Raw genomic sequence first — 15861 nt, 5'->3', positions numbered from 1 at the left:
GTGGTCATGACCCTTATGGTCACCATAACCCTCCACATCAGCGCCATGTCACCCACTTCTAATCCATCATCTAAAACCACAATCCTAAAGGTGTGGTTATGACCCAAACCACTATTTTCTTATTTTAATTTATTTTTGTGAAAAGGAAAAAGAAATATTTAAAAGAAAAGTAGGTCCATGATTGCCATGGTTTAATCTATGCTATTGCTAATCATGGTGGATGAGCCAAGGGGATAATGTGACAATCCATTAATGGTCTTATGTGGCATTAATGACTCAACCCATGCCCCCACAACCTTTAGCCTAATAACATTTTCCATTCCAAAAAAAAAGTAATCTTTTATATGAAAAGTAAGTATTAAAAAGTAATGTTTTATATGAAAAGAAAGTATAAAAAAGGAATGTTTTATATGAAAAAAAAAGTATTTAAGATGCATTAATGAGTTTCACATTATTTGACTTATGATATTTATTAATTATTTTAAATATAGTAATTAGATAAATTAACAAGTATGTAGTGTTTTATGTGAGAAAAAGTTTAATACAAAAGTCACTTTTAGAAAAAGTTTTTATGATTTCGATTTGTCGAAAAATCTTTATTTTCTTAATATATTCTAGTGATTTAAATAATAAGAAAATACAATATCATATAATTATAAAAAGAGTATTAATAATAAAATGTAAACGATGGTAATGATGTGGAAAACAAATATAATAAATCATACCGAAATTATAAATTTACACTTAAAAACCCAAAATACTTCATTAACCTAACTTAATCAAAAAAACAAGAGTCGGTAACATGACCTGATTAAAAATAATTTTTAACTAACACGCGGAAATAAAGTTGTAGCCCAAATAAGTTATGGATTCGTTTCCCACAAGACCATGTGTAGTGGTAACTTGTTATAATGCCCCCACCATGGGGCATTATCCGACACGTGGCAACCCAGTCAGCATGGGGCATTATAGCATAAAGTGGTGTAGTGGGGATAATGCCCCTTTCAATCCTTAAAAAAAAAAACAAAAAAACAAAGTGATTTCTCATTGGTGGGTCAACTCAAGTCATACCTCTAACAAGTGCAAAATGGCGTTATAATTATAATGCCCAAGCAAATTTTTTTCCCCCATAATGCCCCATAATGCCCTATGTAATGGAAGAGTGGGCGTTTTTTTTTGTTATAATGCCCCCATAATGCCCCATAATGCCCCACTACACATGGTCTAAGGAGAGAGAGTTTCCTATATTTATTGGATTTCCTTCCAAATTAACTGATGATATGATGATAATACTCTAGTGTATTTTAGTGATCCAAATTTGCTATTAAGAAGAAATTCCATAAATCGGTCAACTACGTTTAATGCGGAAGATATCACTACTTACTACAAAGAACCGGACCCCAAATTCTTATTCAATCGGTCACATAATCCGATTCAAATCCGCCACAACCCACCTATAAATAACTCAACTACTCACCGCCATTTCGTCACAAAAAAATAAACAACTCAACCACTTACCACCCACAACCAATTCGTCACTAAAAATGGCTCCGATCAAAGTTGGTGACACAATTCCCGACGGAACCCTTGCTTATTTCGACGAGAATGATGAGTTGCAACAGGTTTCTGTTCACACTCTCGCCGCCGGCAAGAAAGTCGTCATCTTTGGTGTCCCTGGTGCCTTCACTCCCACTTGCAGGTTTTATAAAAGCTCTAATTTTTATAAATTTTGTTGCTTTTCGAGGTGTTTGAGTTCTTGATTGTTGGAAATTGGAGTATTGTTAGGTTTTATGTGCTGTTAATTGATGTTAATTGGGAAAATTTTGAATTGATTTTAGGATTTAGGGTTTTAAGGTTTTGAATTTTAGGGGTTTGGTTATTGAAACCCTAAATTTTATAAATTATGTTGCTTTTTGAGGTGTTGAGTTTTTGATTGTTGGAAATTGGAATGTTGTTAGGTTTTATGTGCTGTTAATTGATGTTAATTGGGGAAATTTTGAATTGATTTTAAGATTTAGGGTTTTAAGGTTTTGAATTTTAGGGGTTTGGTTATTGAAACCCTAATTTTTATAAATTATGTTGGAAATTGGAAGGTTGTTAGGGGTTTTATGTGTACATGTGTTGTTAATTGATGATATTTGGGGAAGTTATGAAATGATTTTGGGTTTTAGGGATTTGGTTATTAAAACCCTAATGATAGTGTGTGTGTGTGTGTGTGTGTGTTTCTTGATCTAGGGTGTTTGAATGTATGTTTTTGGATTGTTTGGTTTGATATGAAGAATTGGAAGCAAATGATAAGAGGTTGAATTTCGGTTACAATAATTAGGGTTTTCTATTCAGAAGGGAATGACGGCGCAGTTTGTTGCTCGTCTGCTTGTAATTTAATTCACATACACGCTTTCTCGATGCAAAAAAAAAAAAAAATCACAAATTTTAAATAATTAGTTTACTTGCAGACATCACTTTTCCTTTTGAATGTCAAATTGTTTTTTTTTTTTAAATTGTAACAAATTCTTGTCGATAATTCGTGTGGCGTAGTATGAAGCATGTCCCAGGCTTCATTGAGAAATCTGAAGAGCTTAAAGCAAAGGGTGTGGAGGACCTTTTGTTGATTAGTGGTAAGTGTTTGTATAAACAAGAAATTTAATTGTGTCATTGTGCTAATTTAATGAAAAAAAAACAAATCTTTTTTTTTTTTTAAATGTGCAGTGAATGATCCGTTTGTGATGAAGGCGTGGAAGAAATCGTACCCAGAGACCAAGAACGTGAAATTCTTAGCCGATGGGTCTGCAACCTACACCCATGCACTTGGGCTGGAGCTTGACCTTGCTGAGAAAGGGCTCGGGGTCAGGTCAAGGCGGTTTGCTCTGTTGGTTGACAACCTGAAGGTGGTGGTTGCTAACGTTGAATCAGGCGGCGAGTTCACTGTTTCCAGTGCAGATGATATCTTGGCGGCTTTGTGAACTTCTTTATAGTGTTTCAAACCTTTTCTTTTGATGCAGTCTTTTTTTTTTGTATTTGAAACTGAATTCTGCTTTTTATTAAGATACAATAATTAAGGTTTGTGCTTGAAGCTGTGTTTTCTGGAATGCTTGGATCTTTAAACATCATGCTATTCTAGCATTTTTAATAAAAAAACAAGTAAATTCTTGTTTTTTTTTTTTTTTTCAAATGTGTTATTTTAAAAATCACTGATACATCTATTAATTGTTTGATAACATATCTGGTGAGGAAGGTTCAAATGAAAACCACTAGTTATTGTGAAAACTCGAAAACTAATTTAAAAAGCCAAAAAAACATACAATTTTTTTTTTTTTTTTTTTTTTTTTGCAAACCAAATTTCGCAGGTTTTTATATATATAAAAAAAATTTTCAAAAAAAAAAAAAGAAAAAAGAAAATTTGTGTAGTGCACATGTGTAATATGTGTATGTGTACTACACATGTGTACTAATTTTTTTTTTTTGAAAAAAAGTTTTTTTTTATATATATAAAAACCAGCGATTTTTATAAAAAAAATTGAAAAAAAAAATTTGTGTGTTTTTTAGGCTTTTTTTAGTTAGTTTTCGAGTTTTCACAATAAAAGTGGTTTTCATTTTAACCATCCCTCATATCTGGTAAGTGAGTATATAACTGAGGGTGCACAAGGCACTCTTCAAGATGGAGCCATGAGTTCACCGGCGTACCACAGAAACACCGACACAACCGCTGTGGGTTCGGCTTGTGGGATGGATTCTGGGTTGACCAACCCATGTTAGATGGATGTACAGGATGCAATGTATCAAACGGGTTGAAAGTTGACCACATGGCCACATGTACTTTTAATGCATAAAAGTAACAAACTTTCCCATTCAAAAAATCACTAGTATTAAAAAAGTTATAGTTTTTGTAAATCATATTTAATGCCCCAATTGTTTGTACCCCAACCTGACCTGACCCGTTACCTCAGGCAGCTGATGAGCAAGAATTCAAACCTTTGATTATGTTTTCCTCAGGCACATCTGTGAATAATTGAATAAGAATTTGGGTTCAAGTCCTACAGACGATAAGAATAAAAAAAATTTGCCGTTCAAAAAAAAAAAAAAGAATTTGGGGTCCCGCTGCTACCTGTAAATAATAATATCTTTCACCTTATTATTATTATTAGATGAGGATCAAATAGAAAGTTTATTTTGGCAATGAAGAATATGAAGCAATATGATTATGACATGTGATAAAATTTAAAATAAAGAGGAAAGATATTTTAGTCAATCGTATCCTTTATTCTTCCTTCTTCTCCCCAGTAACTTCAAAACCCACCATCTTCAACATTTTCTTCACTTACTATCTCAATAATCACTACATTATAGTGCGATTTTCGTCATCAATCAATGATTCAAGCACCCGATCAACGTGTTCTTCAGCTTTTTTTTTTTTGAAGAAAACCCAGTTTAATTTAATTCAAAATCTCGTTTTTTCCCGTGATTTTGAAGATACTCACTCGATCCGTTCGATTCGATCGCTGATAAGTGTTTCTATCATTAAAATTTTTTCAATCGTTGAAGAAATCGGCTTTGATCCATGTAAGAAATTCTTTAATTTCATTTTTACGATCTAGTTTTTGATTTAGTCATTGCGTTTTACGATCTTGGCCGGGGTTCGAGGGCAGCACCCCTGGTAGCAGGGTCCAAGGGACAGAGCCCCTGGCTGGGGTCGATTTCTTCATACTTCCTGGTTCAGACAATTCACAGACAGTTTTTTATTTTCGATTAAATTGCTTTAATAAAAATGCATGAGAAAATTTAATTTTCTGTAAATTTGCCTTTGGAAAACTGCATTCGTAGACAGTTTTTGATCTTATACTTCCTGGTTCAGACAATTCACAGACAAAACTATTGTCCTGGTTCAGTGCGTTTTAGAAAGAACACTTTCTTTGGTGTTTTTAGGCCATTGCGTTTTAGAACTAAGACATTTTTATGTGTTTTCTAGCCATTGCGTTTTAGAAAAACACATTTTGAAGTGTTTTTAGTAATTGCGTTTTAGGTAAAACACATTTTTAGGTGTTTTCAGTCCATTGCGTTTTAGAGAGAACACTTTCTTTTGTTTTTTTAGGCCATTGCGTTTTAGAAATGAGACATTTTTAAGTGTTTTCTGGCCATTGCGTTTAATAAATAAGACATTTCTTTGTGTTTTTGGTGCATTGCGTTTTAGGTAAAACACATTTTTATGTATTTTCAGTTCATTGCGTTTTAGAAAACATACATTTTAAGTGTTTTCTGGACATTACGTTTTAGAAAAATAACACATTTGTTTGTGTTTTTTGTGCATTGCGTTTTAGGTAAAACACATTTTTATGTGTTTTCAGTCCATTGCGTTTTTGAAAGTACACTTTCTTTTGTGTTTTTAGGCTATTGCGTTTTAGAAATAAGACATTTCTTTGTGTTTTCTGGCCATTGCGTTTTACAAATAAGACATTTATTTGTGTTTTTGGTGCATTGCGTTTTAGAAAAATGTCATTTTTTAGGTTTTTTTTCCATTGCGTTTTACGCAACTGGGTTTTTTCCATTGCGTTTTACGTAACTGTGTTTTCAATTTTTTTTTCAAAAATATAGCAATAGTATACTCGTTTTAAAGATAAAAAAAACGCTTGTTTTTTGGTGCAATTTTTATAAAAAAAATAATGTCGTATGAATGAAAGAGTTATTAACGTTTAAAGATGAGAGGGAATTGGAGGAGATAGAAACTATTGCCTGGATTGACTAGAATGCCCCTAACACACCCCCGCGCCTCCAATTTTTTCCTTCAATTTCACTTATTTAATCTTAGCCCTTGACTAAATAAACAGATGGTCAAGATTACTTCCTAGGCTTCCTACCCAAATAAACTTTCTATTATATCCTAACCCATTATTATTATTATTATTATTATTATTATTATTATTATTATTATTATTATTATTATTATTATTATTATTATTATTAAATACAGTTTGACCGAGCGTTGTTCTGACCTTTGACCGACATACGCATTGTTTTTAAATTCATGCATTGTTGATCATGGAATTCAACTCTTTTGTGTAGTTCTTGAAGTAAAAGATCTTGTATATCTAAATGCAGAAATAAAAAAAAATAAAGGTTTTATTTATAAACAGGTTTAGTCTTTTAATTTGTGAAATTCGGGTTTTAATAGTGACACTGACAGTCACAGACAGTGGCGGAGCCACGCTTTTAACAACAGTGTCGTCCGACACCATTGAATTTTGTGTAGCAAATACAACGTATAATAAAAAAATTCGAGCGACACCATTGTTTTTTTACGAGCGACACCATTGTCTTTTTACAAACGACACCATTGTTTTGTTTTCTTCTAAAAGAATTACATAATAAACAAATTTATATTTAAAAAAAATTAAGCCCAGTTACTTGAATTTAATTAGTATACTTTAAATCATTAAAGGTCCATGCTTAATTTTTATTTTTTCTAATCCAGTAAGTATTATAGTCTCATGTCTAATTGGTTTTGTTTCAATTGTTTAACATAACAGGATGTTTGATGATTATTTGAATGATCTGTGCATTTGTTTGTTATAATGAAAAAGAGGTTTTTTTTTTTGAGTAAACTGTCATTTTGGTCCCTGTGATTTGGTCACTTTTGCCACTTTAGTCCAAAACTCAAACATTTTGCATCTGGGTCCCTGTGGTTTCGGTTTTATTGCCATTTTGGTCCAAAAATAAAATCAGATCATATTTGTCTTATAAAATCCTGCTATTTTGTCCTTTTTCTCAGAGGCAAAAAGATCATTTCTTTTTTATAAATATATACCATATTTTATAAGACAAATATGACCTGATTTGCCCCTGAGAAAAAGGACAAAATTGCAGGATTTTATAAGACAAATATGATCTGATTTCATTTTTGGACCAAAATGGCAATAAAACTGAAACCACAGGGACCCAGATGCAAAAGGTTTGAGTTTTGGACTAAAGTGACAAAAGTGACCAAACCACAGGGACCAAAATGGCAGTTTACTCTTTTTTTTTTGCAAGTTGCCATTGAAAACATTATGAATCGTTTTAAAATATGAAAATGCGTACAGAGGAACTACTAAATGCATTTTTTATATATTTCAAATGACTTTGTAATTTTATTATGTATTTTTATTCAATAACATTATACTTTTATTGTAATATTTGCTTTTATTATGTGATTTGACAGGACTAGATCCGAACCGATCCAAAAAGTTCGACTCCGGGTTACTATAAACCGGAATATTCATAAAAAATGACACCATAAGAAAAAAATTCTGGCTCCGCCATTGGTCACAGACCCAAAAAACTTTTTCATATGGGCTACAAGCAATGTAGCACGGGGACTCCATTCATGTGGCCGTACCCGTCTCGGGTACTTGTCGGGGACGGAAACACCATGGGTACTCGTCGGGGACGTTTCCTAAACGTTTCCAATGTCGGGGACGTATCTGGTAGAAGTATCCAGCCCGTTTCCATTTATTTTTAGGGTTTTTACCCTTTCAAATTCCACAACCGGCTATTAAATAAATAGACCTATCATATTCGGCTTCTCTAATCTCTAAACTCTCAAGTCTCCTCATCTCTAATTCTCTATCGATTGCTGATCTCTCACTAGATGAACCGGAATTTGAAAATGATTTGATTATTGATAATTAATTACCTTTGGAAGATGTAGTATTTTTGGAATTTGTTTAATGTATTTTTATTTTTTTATATTTTTTATTGCCGTACCCGTATCTTGGAATTTTGAGTTTTGCCGTTCCTCATTCCCGTATCGTCCCCGTACCCCGATCCCGTAACCGATCCAGTGCTACTTAGTTCAGGTTATCGATTTTTTTTTTCTTTCTTAAGTTGGGTTAGCTAAGGCTATGGAGTATGGAGTCGGGAAGGAGGTTGGTATGACCGACGTGGCATCAGTGACAACTTCAGGGGCCCATTCGTAAAAGCTAGTTACCCCGACCCATTCGTTACCTGTAGGGCTGTAAACGAACCGAACGTTCAGCGAACAGTTCGTGAACCGTTCGGCGGGAAGTTCGTTTATGTTCGTTCGTTTAATAAACGAACGAACATGAACAAGAAATTTCGTTCGATTAGTTAAATGAACGAACATGAACAGAGGTCTCGTTCGTTCGATTGTGTTCGTGAACGTTCGATAAGGTGTTTGTGAATGTGTTCGTGAACATTCATTGATTTACGTTCGTTTATGTTCGTATGTTTGTGTTTTAATTGAAGATCTTTGTACCTTCTTATATTTTATTTGTACTTTTTATATTATTAGACTTTTATTTATTTTATTTCCCTAACAATTAAACTAGGAAACCCATTTTCACCTTATTTATGCATCATTTCCCTTTCATTTCTCATTATTTACATCCACGAAAACGATCGACCTCCGTTCCACAATAAGGGATTCAAGTTCGAGTGCTACTCTCTGGGCCATCTATCTTTATCCTTCGTCGAGTTCGCGAAATTTATTTGTGTTCGTGAACCGTTCGCGAACACGCTCATTTCCTTAATGAACGAACACGAACATAAAATCTCGTTCGGTAAGTGTTCATGAACCGTTCGTGAACACATTTATTTCCTTAACGAACGAACACGAACAAGGCCTTGTTCGTGTTCGTTTGGTTCGTTTACAGCCCTAGTTACCTGCTTACCGAGCAACATTCACTGATCTTGTAGTCCTTTTTATACTACATGTTAAAAAGAGAACAGAGTTTGCTCAATCCAACAATCTATCCAAGATCTAATAGTGAATTCGCCGGCTGATTCAATGTTGGCAACCAACGAGCAAACCGCCTCGACCTGATCCCGAGCCCTTTGTCAGTACGGTCAAGCTCCAGCCCAAGTGCATGAGTGTGGTTGCAGACCCATCGGCTAAGAATTTTACGTTCTTGGTCTCTGGCGCTGGGTACGATTTCTTCCATGCCTTCATCACAACCATATCATTTACTGCAAATCAAAATAAAAAACAATTTACGTTAAACATGTTGGAATAGAGCTGCAAACGAACCAAACGTTCGGCAAACAGTTCGGCGGGAAGTTCGTTTGTGTTCGTTCGTTTATTAAACAAACGAACACGAACAAGAAATTTCGTTGGTTTAGTTAAATGAACAAACATGCAGTTATACCATATTGTATTTTTGTATTATTGAAATAGTAGAATATATTAAGAAAAATAAACATTTTTCTATTAATTCGAAATCATAAAAACTTATATGAAAGTGACTTTTGTATTGAACTTTTTTTTCATATAAGACATTACATACATTGTTAATTTATTTAACGTAAATTTGTCTGTAATAATCCCACATAGACCTTATTGGCCATTAAGAATTCCACCTCAGAATATTTCCCCCACCAGTCCCACCTTTCACCTATTTTTCCTACAATGGTCCCCCGTTAAAAAAACTTAACGGAGTTAAGTTTTTTTCCAAATTACAAACAGATTTTTTAGGGCTTTTGATCAGAACGATGATACGAGTCCATTGATGTAAAACTTACTTCGAAATGGTGCTCCAAGTGACTTGATTTTGGTTAATTGGAAATTTAAACACCCGAATTGAAGCGTCGTTTTCATCGTTTGGAGCACTGTTTCGAGACAAGTTTTACATCAATGGACTCGTATCATTGTTCTAATCAAAAGCCCTAAAAAATCTGTTTGTAATTTGGAAAAAAGCTTAACTCCGTTAAGTTTTTTTAACAGGGGACCATTGTAGAAAAAATATGTGAAAGATGGGACTGGTGGGGGGAATATTCTGAGGTGAGATTATTAATGGCCAATAAGGTCTAGGTGAGATTATTACAGGCCAATTTCCCTTTATTTAATTACTATATTTAAAATAAATAATAATAAATATCTTAATATTAGAGTGGGTTCTAGAGCCGAATAAATGTTAAAAGAAGCACATTATTTTAGTACTATGGTTCCAAATACCATCAAGTTAAATGTTTTATAACCTTAAACCATGATATTCATCAAAATGTCTAGTCTTTTACATACATCTCAACCTACAAATCAACATAAATCAACTTACAACTACTAAACTCATCCAAACACACTCTTAATCTACAACTTGTTGGCCCTCAGCTACAATTCCAACATCAACTTCCACTTGGACTTCGGTTTCGGTTTCCTCGACTCTCTACGACTTAAGCTCGAACATCGGTATCTAACGGCAGCAACAAATCACTAGTTAGAGATCTTTACTTATTGAAATAACATGTAATGTAATCAAAACAAACCTTAAACTACAGGGGAACTAACTTGTTCGATTGAGCCCGTTATGCCACCTGCGGTATCTCTACTTGTTCTTCACTGATAATGCTACCATTTTCATCAGAAACAGGTTTGATTACATCTTCATCTGGTTCAAAATAAGTTGTTTCAGTCACTCGTCAGATCTTTACAGTCGATAGCAGTCGTAATTTCGACCAGTTCACATATGAACGGACCGATTTGGGTTATAGTTTTATCTCTAATTCCCAAGCGATAATATAAAGAGTTAATAGCCAAAATGGTCCCTGAGGTTTGCTCACTTTTGCCACTTTAGTCCAAAATCCAAAACTTTTAAATCTGGGTCCCTGAGGTTTGCATTTTGTTGCCATTTTAGTCCAACTTTCAAAAACCCCATTTTTTGACTGTTGCAACCAGCCTATTTTGGCCTTTTGCGCATGGGTATTTTGGGTTCTTGATCTGAGTTTGTTATGATAACTCATAAAAATGACCAAAATACCCCTGCACAAAAGGACAAAATAGGTTGGTTGCAACAGTCAAAAAAGGGAGTTTTCGAAATTTGGACTAAAATGGCAACAAAATGCAAACCTCAGGGACCCAGATTTAAAAATTTTAGATTTTGGACTAAAGTGGCAAAAGTGAGCAAACCTCAGGGACCATTTTGGCTATTAACTCTAATATAAAAGTTAGCTAAAGGCGTATAAAGAAAACGGATCAAACGGGTTGAAAGTTTCCCACTATGTATTTTTAATGCATAAAAGTAACAAACTTTCTCCAAATTATCATCTATGCAGTTGATGCGGTAAAATATCTGATATCGGTCAAGGTCCGATATTTGAGATATAGGTTATCTCGGTGAGATACGGTAATTTTAATATCATGTAGAATTTATATATATAGCAATTTAACACTAACAATTCAGTGATATATCGGTTATATCGGTGATTTATCAGTTATATCGGTCAATATCGCCGATAATATCGGTACCGATATTCTGACCGGATTTACATGGGGACCAATAACCAATATATCACGGATATTAACTGCATAGATTATCATGTGATTCAAAAATCATTTTATTAAAAAAAAGTTATAGTTTTTGTAATCATATTAAATGCCCCAATTGTTTATAAGTACTAGGGGTGCAAACGAGCCGAGCCCGAGCTCGACCAGGCTCGAGCTCGAGCTCGTTTAACATATGAAAGCTCGAGCTCGAGCTCGGCTCGATTCGAGCTTTATTAATTAATTTATATTAATTATAATTATTATTATACAAATAATTAAGTTATTTTTATATTTATATAAATGGTAATTATTATTATATAAATATATGTTTAATATATGAATAAAAAAATATATAAACAGAAAGCTCGTTTAGGCTCGCGAGCCGGCTCGAGCTCGATAAGCGAAGCTCAGGCTCGGGCTCGTTTACTAAACGAGCTTGTTTTTTAGGCTCGGGCTCGAGCTCGTTTAAATTATAACCCAACCCGACTCGATCCGTTACCTGAAGACTTCACATCCTCCCCTTCAACTTTCTCCCGATCATCTAAAAACGAAGCGAGATCTTTATTTTCACGGAACGCTATAAGAAACGGGTTCGTAGCAGTAAAAACTTTTCCTTGAAGCTTTGAGTCTAAATCTTTATTATCATCATCTTTCTTCATGGTTAAAGTTACTTGACCTCTAGCAATTCTCAAAACCCGAACTTTGACTTCTTGACCGATTTCAAGCGATGAACCGCCACCCATTAGACTCCCAAACCCTTCATCGGCTTCTTCAGAAGCCGGTAAAAACCCTTCCTCGCCTTCCGATAGGTTTATAAAAGCACCCGAACGTGTAAGATTTTTTACGGTCCCTTCAAGTTCTTGACCCTTAACAAATTTAGTACTTTTTCTCCCCTCATCTCGGTCCCGCCTCGGGTTTGACTTCTGACCCGTGTTTTTACTGGACTCGTTTTCCCGCATGGTCAACGTGATACGGCCCGTTTCGATATTTGCCTCCACTAACTTCACCTTCACTTCTTGGCCCACCGAAACGACACTTGAAACATCTTTAACGTAACCGTCACTTAACTGTGAGACATGAACCAGCCCGTCTGTAAAAGCACCGAAGTCAACGAAAGCTCCAAACGGTTGGATGGATCTTACTTTACCCGTGAAAGTTGCGCCCGGAACCAATTCTTCGTCTTTCACGGGTGGCATTTCACTCTTTCTAACGGGCCGTGATCTTTGTTTAGATTTATCGACGGTTGATGTTGGTTTTGATGTTTGACCAGAATCTTGACCCGAAACAGTAGAATCCAATTGGTCAGCTTGTTGTTCTACGGGTACATCCACATCCACCCCAGTGGCTAATGCTACTCCGAATCTTGGCTTATGGTGGGACCCGAATGCCCCGATATGCGTAAATAATCTAAGGGACGTTGATAGAGGTAATACACAACATTTTATCGAACCACTTTTGGTTTTTATTGTATTAAAAGTGCACCCGGGGATAAGAGAGATACTGCTTGTTGACGATGGGATAGCGCGTGTCATCTTGTTATTCAATTACGAATCAAATTCGGGCCGCGTGAGTTGGTAATGATGCTAATTCTTCATTAACTACTTCACCTGTTGAGCAACATATATGCTATCAAAGTCAAACGGGTCAAGTTGGGTCATATTTCACTCCTAACAGTTAAAACGTGTAGGTCAAACGGGTTAAAAGTCAACAAGACCCGTTACCCAACCCGTACCCAGCTATAACATTGAATGATTTATATGCATCCATGTTCATTGCAAAGATTTTTTTCACTATCTTATGAATTTTAGTACTACATTACCGGGGGTGCAAACGAGCCGAGCCGAGCCCGAGCTCGACCAGGCTCGAGCTCGAGCTCGTTTAACATATGAAAGCTCGATTCGAGCTCGGCTCGATTCGAGCTTTATTTCTGAAGCTCGAGCTCGGCTCGAAGGTAATTTTTCAAGCTTGAGCTCGGCTCGGGCTCGACTCGTTTAGTATTTATTAATTAATTTATATTAATTATAATTATTATTATACATATAGTTTAGTTATTTATTTATATTAATATAAATGGTAATTATTATTATATAAATATATGTTTAATATATTAATAAAAAATATATAAATAAAAAGCTCGATTAAGCTCGCGAGCCAGCTCGAGCTCGATAAACGAAGCTCGGGCTCGGGCCCGTTTAGTAAACGAGCTTGTTCTTAGGCTCGGGCCCGTTTAGTAAACGAGCTTGTTCTTAGGCTCGGGCTCGTTTAAGCTCGACTCGTTCGAGCTTTTTTTCGAGCCGAGCTCGAGTAGGTTTGCACCCCTAAATTAAGCACTATCTTGAATATCATATGAATGTTCTTAATTTTGCTTACAAAACGAATCAAAACGAACGGCATTCGATCACATTCAAACTGGATATGTAAATGCTACATTGTTTAAACTGATTTCACATATATCCACAAGAATCCAATTAATCTAAATAACCCACAAAAATTAGCCAAAAGTTTCATCAAATAATTATGTAACACCAAACAAGAGGGGCTTCAACTCATCATCAAGAAATTATAAGTAATTGAAACAGCATTACAAATTACACAAATTGACACTGACCCAGTACTCATAACCGATTGTTTAAGGAAAAAAATAAGAAATTGTAGATACCCATATGGAAAATTAAGTTACCCTGATAAGAAGAACACGATTCTTTGATAAAGATTCAAGCTTTGTGCTCTGGGTAATGAGGAATAATGATGAAAAAGATGGGAATGAAAGGCGAGTCTTTAAACCCTTATCTCGTCATCCTCGAATTTTCATGTTTTTTTTTTTTTTTTTTTTTTTTTTTTTTTTAAATGGCCAACAAATCAATCCCGAACACTCTTGGGCATCCACGGGATAAACGGAGTACTCCGAGAGTAACCCGAGTCATCCACCACGAATTCTGGAAAAAACCCGGTAACCCACCCGCATATAGGCACGACAGTAAAATTACCAGTAAAACTCGTTTGACTCAAGCATCGAACACAGGTTTCCCTAGGTCTCCTATCACTCCCACCAACCAGTGCCTCACTCCTTTTTTGCACCAAATAAGAATTTCACTTTAGTCTTCAAAGAAGAAGTCAAATCCTTTTTCATCTTCAATTTTGCATCTTAGGCATAAGGTAATTTGGTAAACTATTACATCTTTTACTGGGTATAAGGTAATTCATCTAATTAACTTACAATAAAAATAAGCATGTCGGTCGTGTGTTACGCCAGGTTGGTTTGAACGCATATAGAAAAAGTACGTCGTATTGTTGTATTTTGAGATAAGCATTGGACAATTTAAACACGTTTAAAACAATCTGTCGCTTTAAAAAATGGCGTTACATATATTTGAATATTTATAGAACATCATATTTTAAATAACCATGTCGCAACCGAAGGGTTTGTAGGTGCCACAACCGGAGAGTTTTCTAATACATTTTCTAGAGGCGGTTTTGGAATTGAAAAGCCAATAATTTATCGATGGATTAATATTTTATAGTCGTGAAACATGTTATTTAAATATGAGCTAACCACTAATACCGGATTATTTTGTTAAATGTCAAGTTTGTGTATTTTTGATGGATTAATATCTATGTAAAAGAAGTGTTATAATTTTATAAATCACACAACATGTAAAAGTGATTAAGAAAAAAAAACTCTTATCTACACCATTTGTTTGTCTATAAAACATTATAATAATCTATATCTATACTATATAATAAAAGAAACCTGTTTTGAGACACTTGTCATTCTCTCATTTAATTGATTAAAATTATTAATAATACTAATAATAATAATATTTAATTATTAATAATACTAATAATAATAATATTTAATCTAAATTAATACAAATTTTTATTATTAATAATATTTAATAAAATCTAAAATCTAAAATCTAATCTAATACGAATTTTTATTATCAATAATATTTAATCAAATCTAATAAGAATTCACACGAATTCCAGAGTAATATATATTTATAAGCTCAGCCGGTTTTTTTCCTCATGGCACATCTAGATAATTACATCTAAATTTTAAATTTGAATTTGAATTTGAATTTATTCACATGCATTAGCACATCTGTCACGTAAACTGTTTAAAAGCATAACATTTAAAATTAAAGTTAGTCCATAATTATTTAAATTTGAATTTATTCACTTTGCATGTTATCATCTTTAAAAAAACCTATGTATAGTCGGGTTGAAAATCTATCAAATAATAAAAAATATATATTCTTAAAAACCCTGTGTATTACACGTGTTGAATAAATCTAATTTTACATAGCATATGATAAAAAAGTTATATCTTTAAAAACTTCGTGTATTACACGGGTTATATAAATGTTCTTTAAAAAACCCATGTATAGTCGGGTTGAAAATCTACCAAATAATAAAAATATATATCCTTAAAAACCCTGTGTATTACACGTGTTGAATAAATCTAATTTTACATAGCATATGATAAAAAAGTTATATCTTTAAAAACTTCGTGTATTACACGGGTTATATAAATGTAACTTTATATAGTAAATAATAAAAAAATTATATTTTATAGTAAATAATAAAAAAATTTATATTTATAGTAAATAATA

At 33.9% G+C, this 15861-nt stretch overlaps 2 protein-coding genes across 3 annotated transcripts; one reads left to right on the top strand and one right to left on the bottom strand.

The window, feature by feature from the left end:
• Nucleotides 1-1475: 1475 nt before the first annotated feature.
• LOC110893752 (peroxiredoxin-2B) lies at nucleotides 1476-3157 on the top strand. Its single transcript, XM_022140873.2, has 3 exons — nucleotides 1476-1699; nucleotides 2539-2618; nucleotides 2710-3157. The coding sequence occupies exons 1-3, from the start codon at nucleotides 1545-1547 to the stop codon at nucleotides 2961-2963; spliced, it is 489 nt and encodes a 162-aa protein (XP_021996565.1). The 5' UTR covers nucleotides 1476-1544; the 3' UTR covers nucleotides 2964-3157.
• A 6741-nt stretch (nucleotides 3158-9898) lies between these two features.
• LOC110893753 (polyprotein of EF-Ts, chloroplastic) lies at nucleotides 9899-14058 on the bottom strand. Of its 2 annotated transcripts, none has more exons than XM_022140876.2 (4): nucleotides 13929-14058; nucleotides 11748-12855; nucleotides 10274-10373; nucleotides 9899-10178 (listed from the first exon to the last, which is right to left on the bottom strand). In XM_022140876.2, the coding sequence occupies exons 2-3, from the start codon at nucleotides 12778-12780 to the stop codon at nucleotides 10291-10293; spliced, it is 1116 nt and encodes a 371-aa protein (XP_021996568.1). In that variant the 5' UTR covers nucleotides 12781-12855; nucleotides 13929-14058; the 3' UTR covers nucleotides 9899-10178; nucleotides 10274-10290. The 2 variants fall into 2 exon arrangements, with proteins under 2 accessions (XP_021996568.1, XP_021996566.1); XM_022140874.2 differs by having other exon boundaries at nucleotides 9941-10178; nucleotides 10252-10373.
• Nucleotides 14059-15861: the final 1803 nt, after the last annotated feature.

Source organism: Helianthus annuus, chromosome 12 (genome assembly GCF_002127325.2).
Source record: "Helianthus annuus cultivar XRQ/B chromosome 12, HanXRQr2.0-SUNRISE, whole genome shotgun sequence".
Lineage (NCBI taxonomy): Eukaryota > Viridiplantae > Streptophyta > Magnoliopsida > Asterales > Asteraceae > Helianthus > Helianthus annuus.
Note: the sequence above shows the minus strand (reverse complement) of the source record. Positions and strands in the feature narration are given on the sequence as shown.

What these genes read in the sequence shown, in the direction of transcription:
- LOC110893752 (XM_022140873.2), top strand. Translation starts at nt 1,545, where the DNA reads ATGGCTCCGATCAAAGTTGGTGACACAATTCCCGACGGAACCCTTGCT. An exon ending in GCCTTCACTCCCACTTGCAG is followed by an intron (nt 1,700 to 2,538) that starts GTTTTATAAAAG and finishes CGTGTGGCGTAG; the next exon opens with TATGAAGCATGTCCCAGGCT. An exon ending in GGACCTTTTGTTGATTAGTG is followed by an intron (nt 2,619 to 2,709) that starts GTAAGTGTTTGT and finishes TTAAATGTGCAG; the next exon opens with TGAATGATCCGTTTGTGATG.
- LOC110893753 (XM_022140876.2), bottom strand. Translation starts at nt 12,780, where the DNA reads ATGACACGCGCTATCCCATCGTCAACAAGCAGTATCTCTCTTATCCCC. An exon ending in GGAGGATGTGAAGTCTTCAG is followed by an intron (nt 10,374 to 11,747) that starts GTAACGGATCGA and finishes ATTTTGAACCAG; the next exon opens with ATGAAGATGTAATCAAACCT.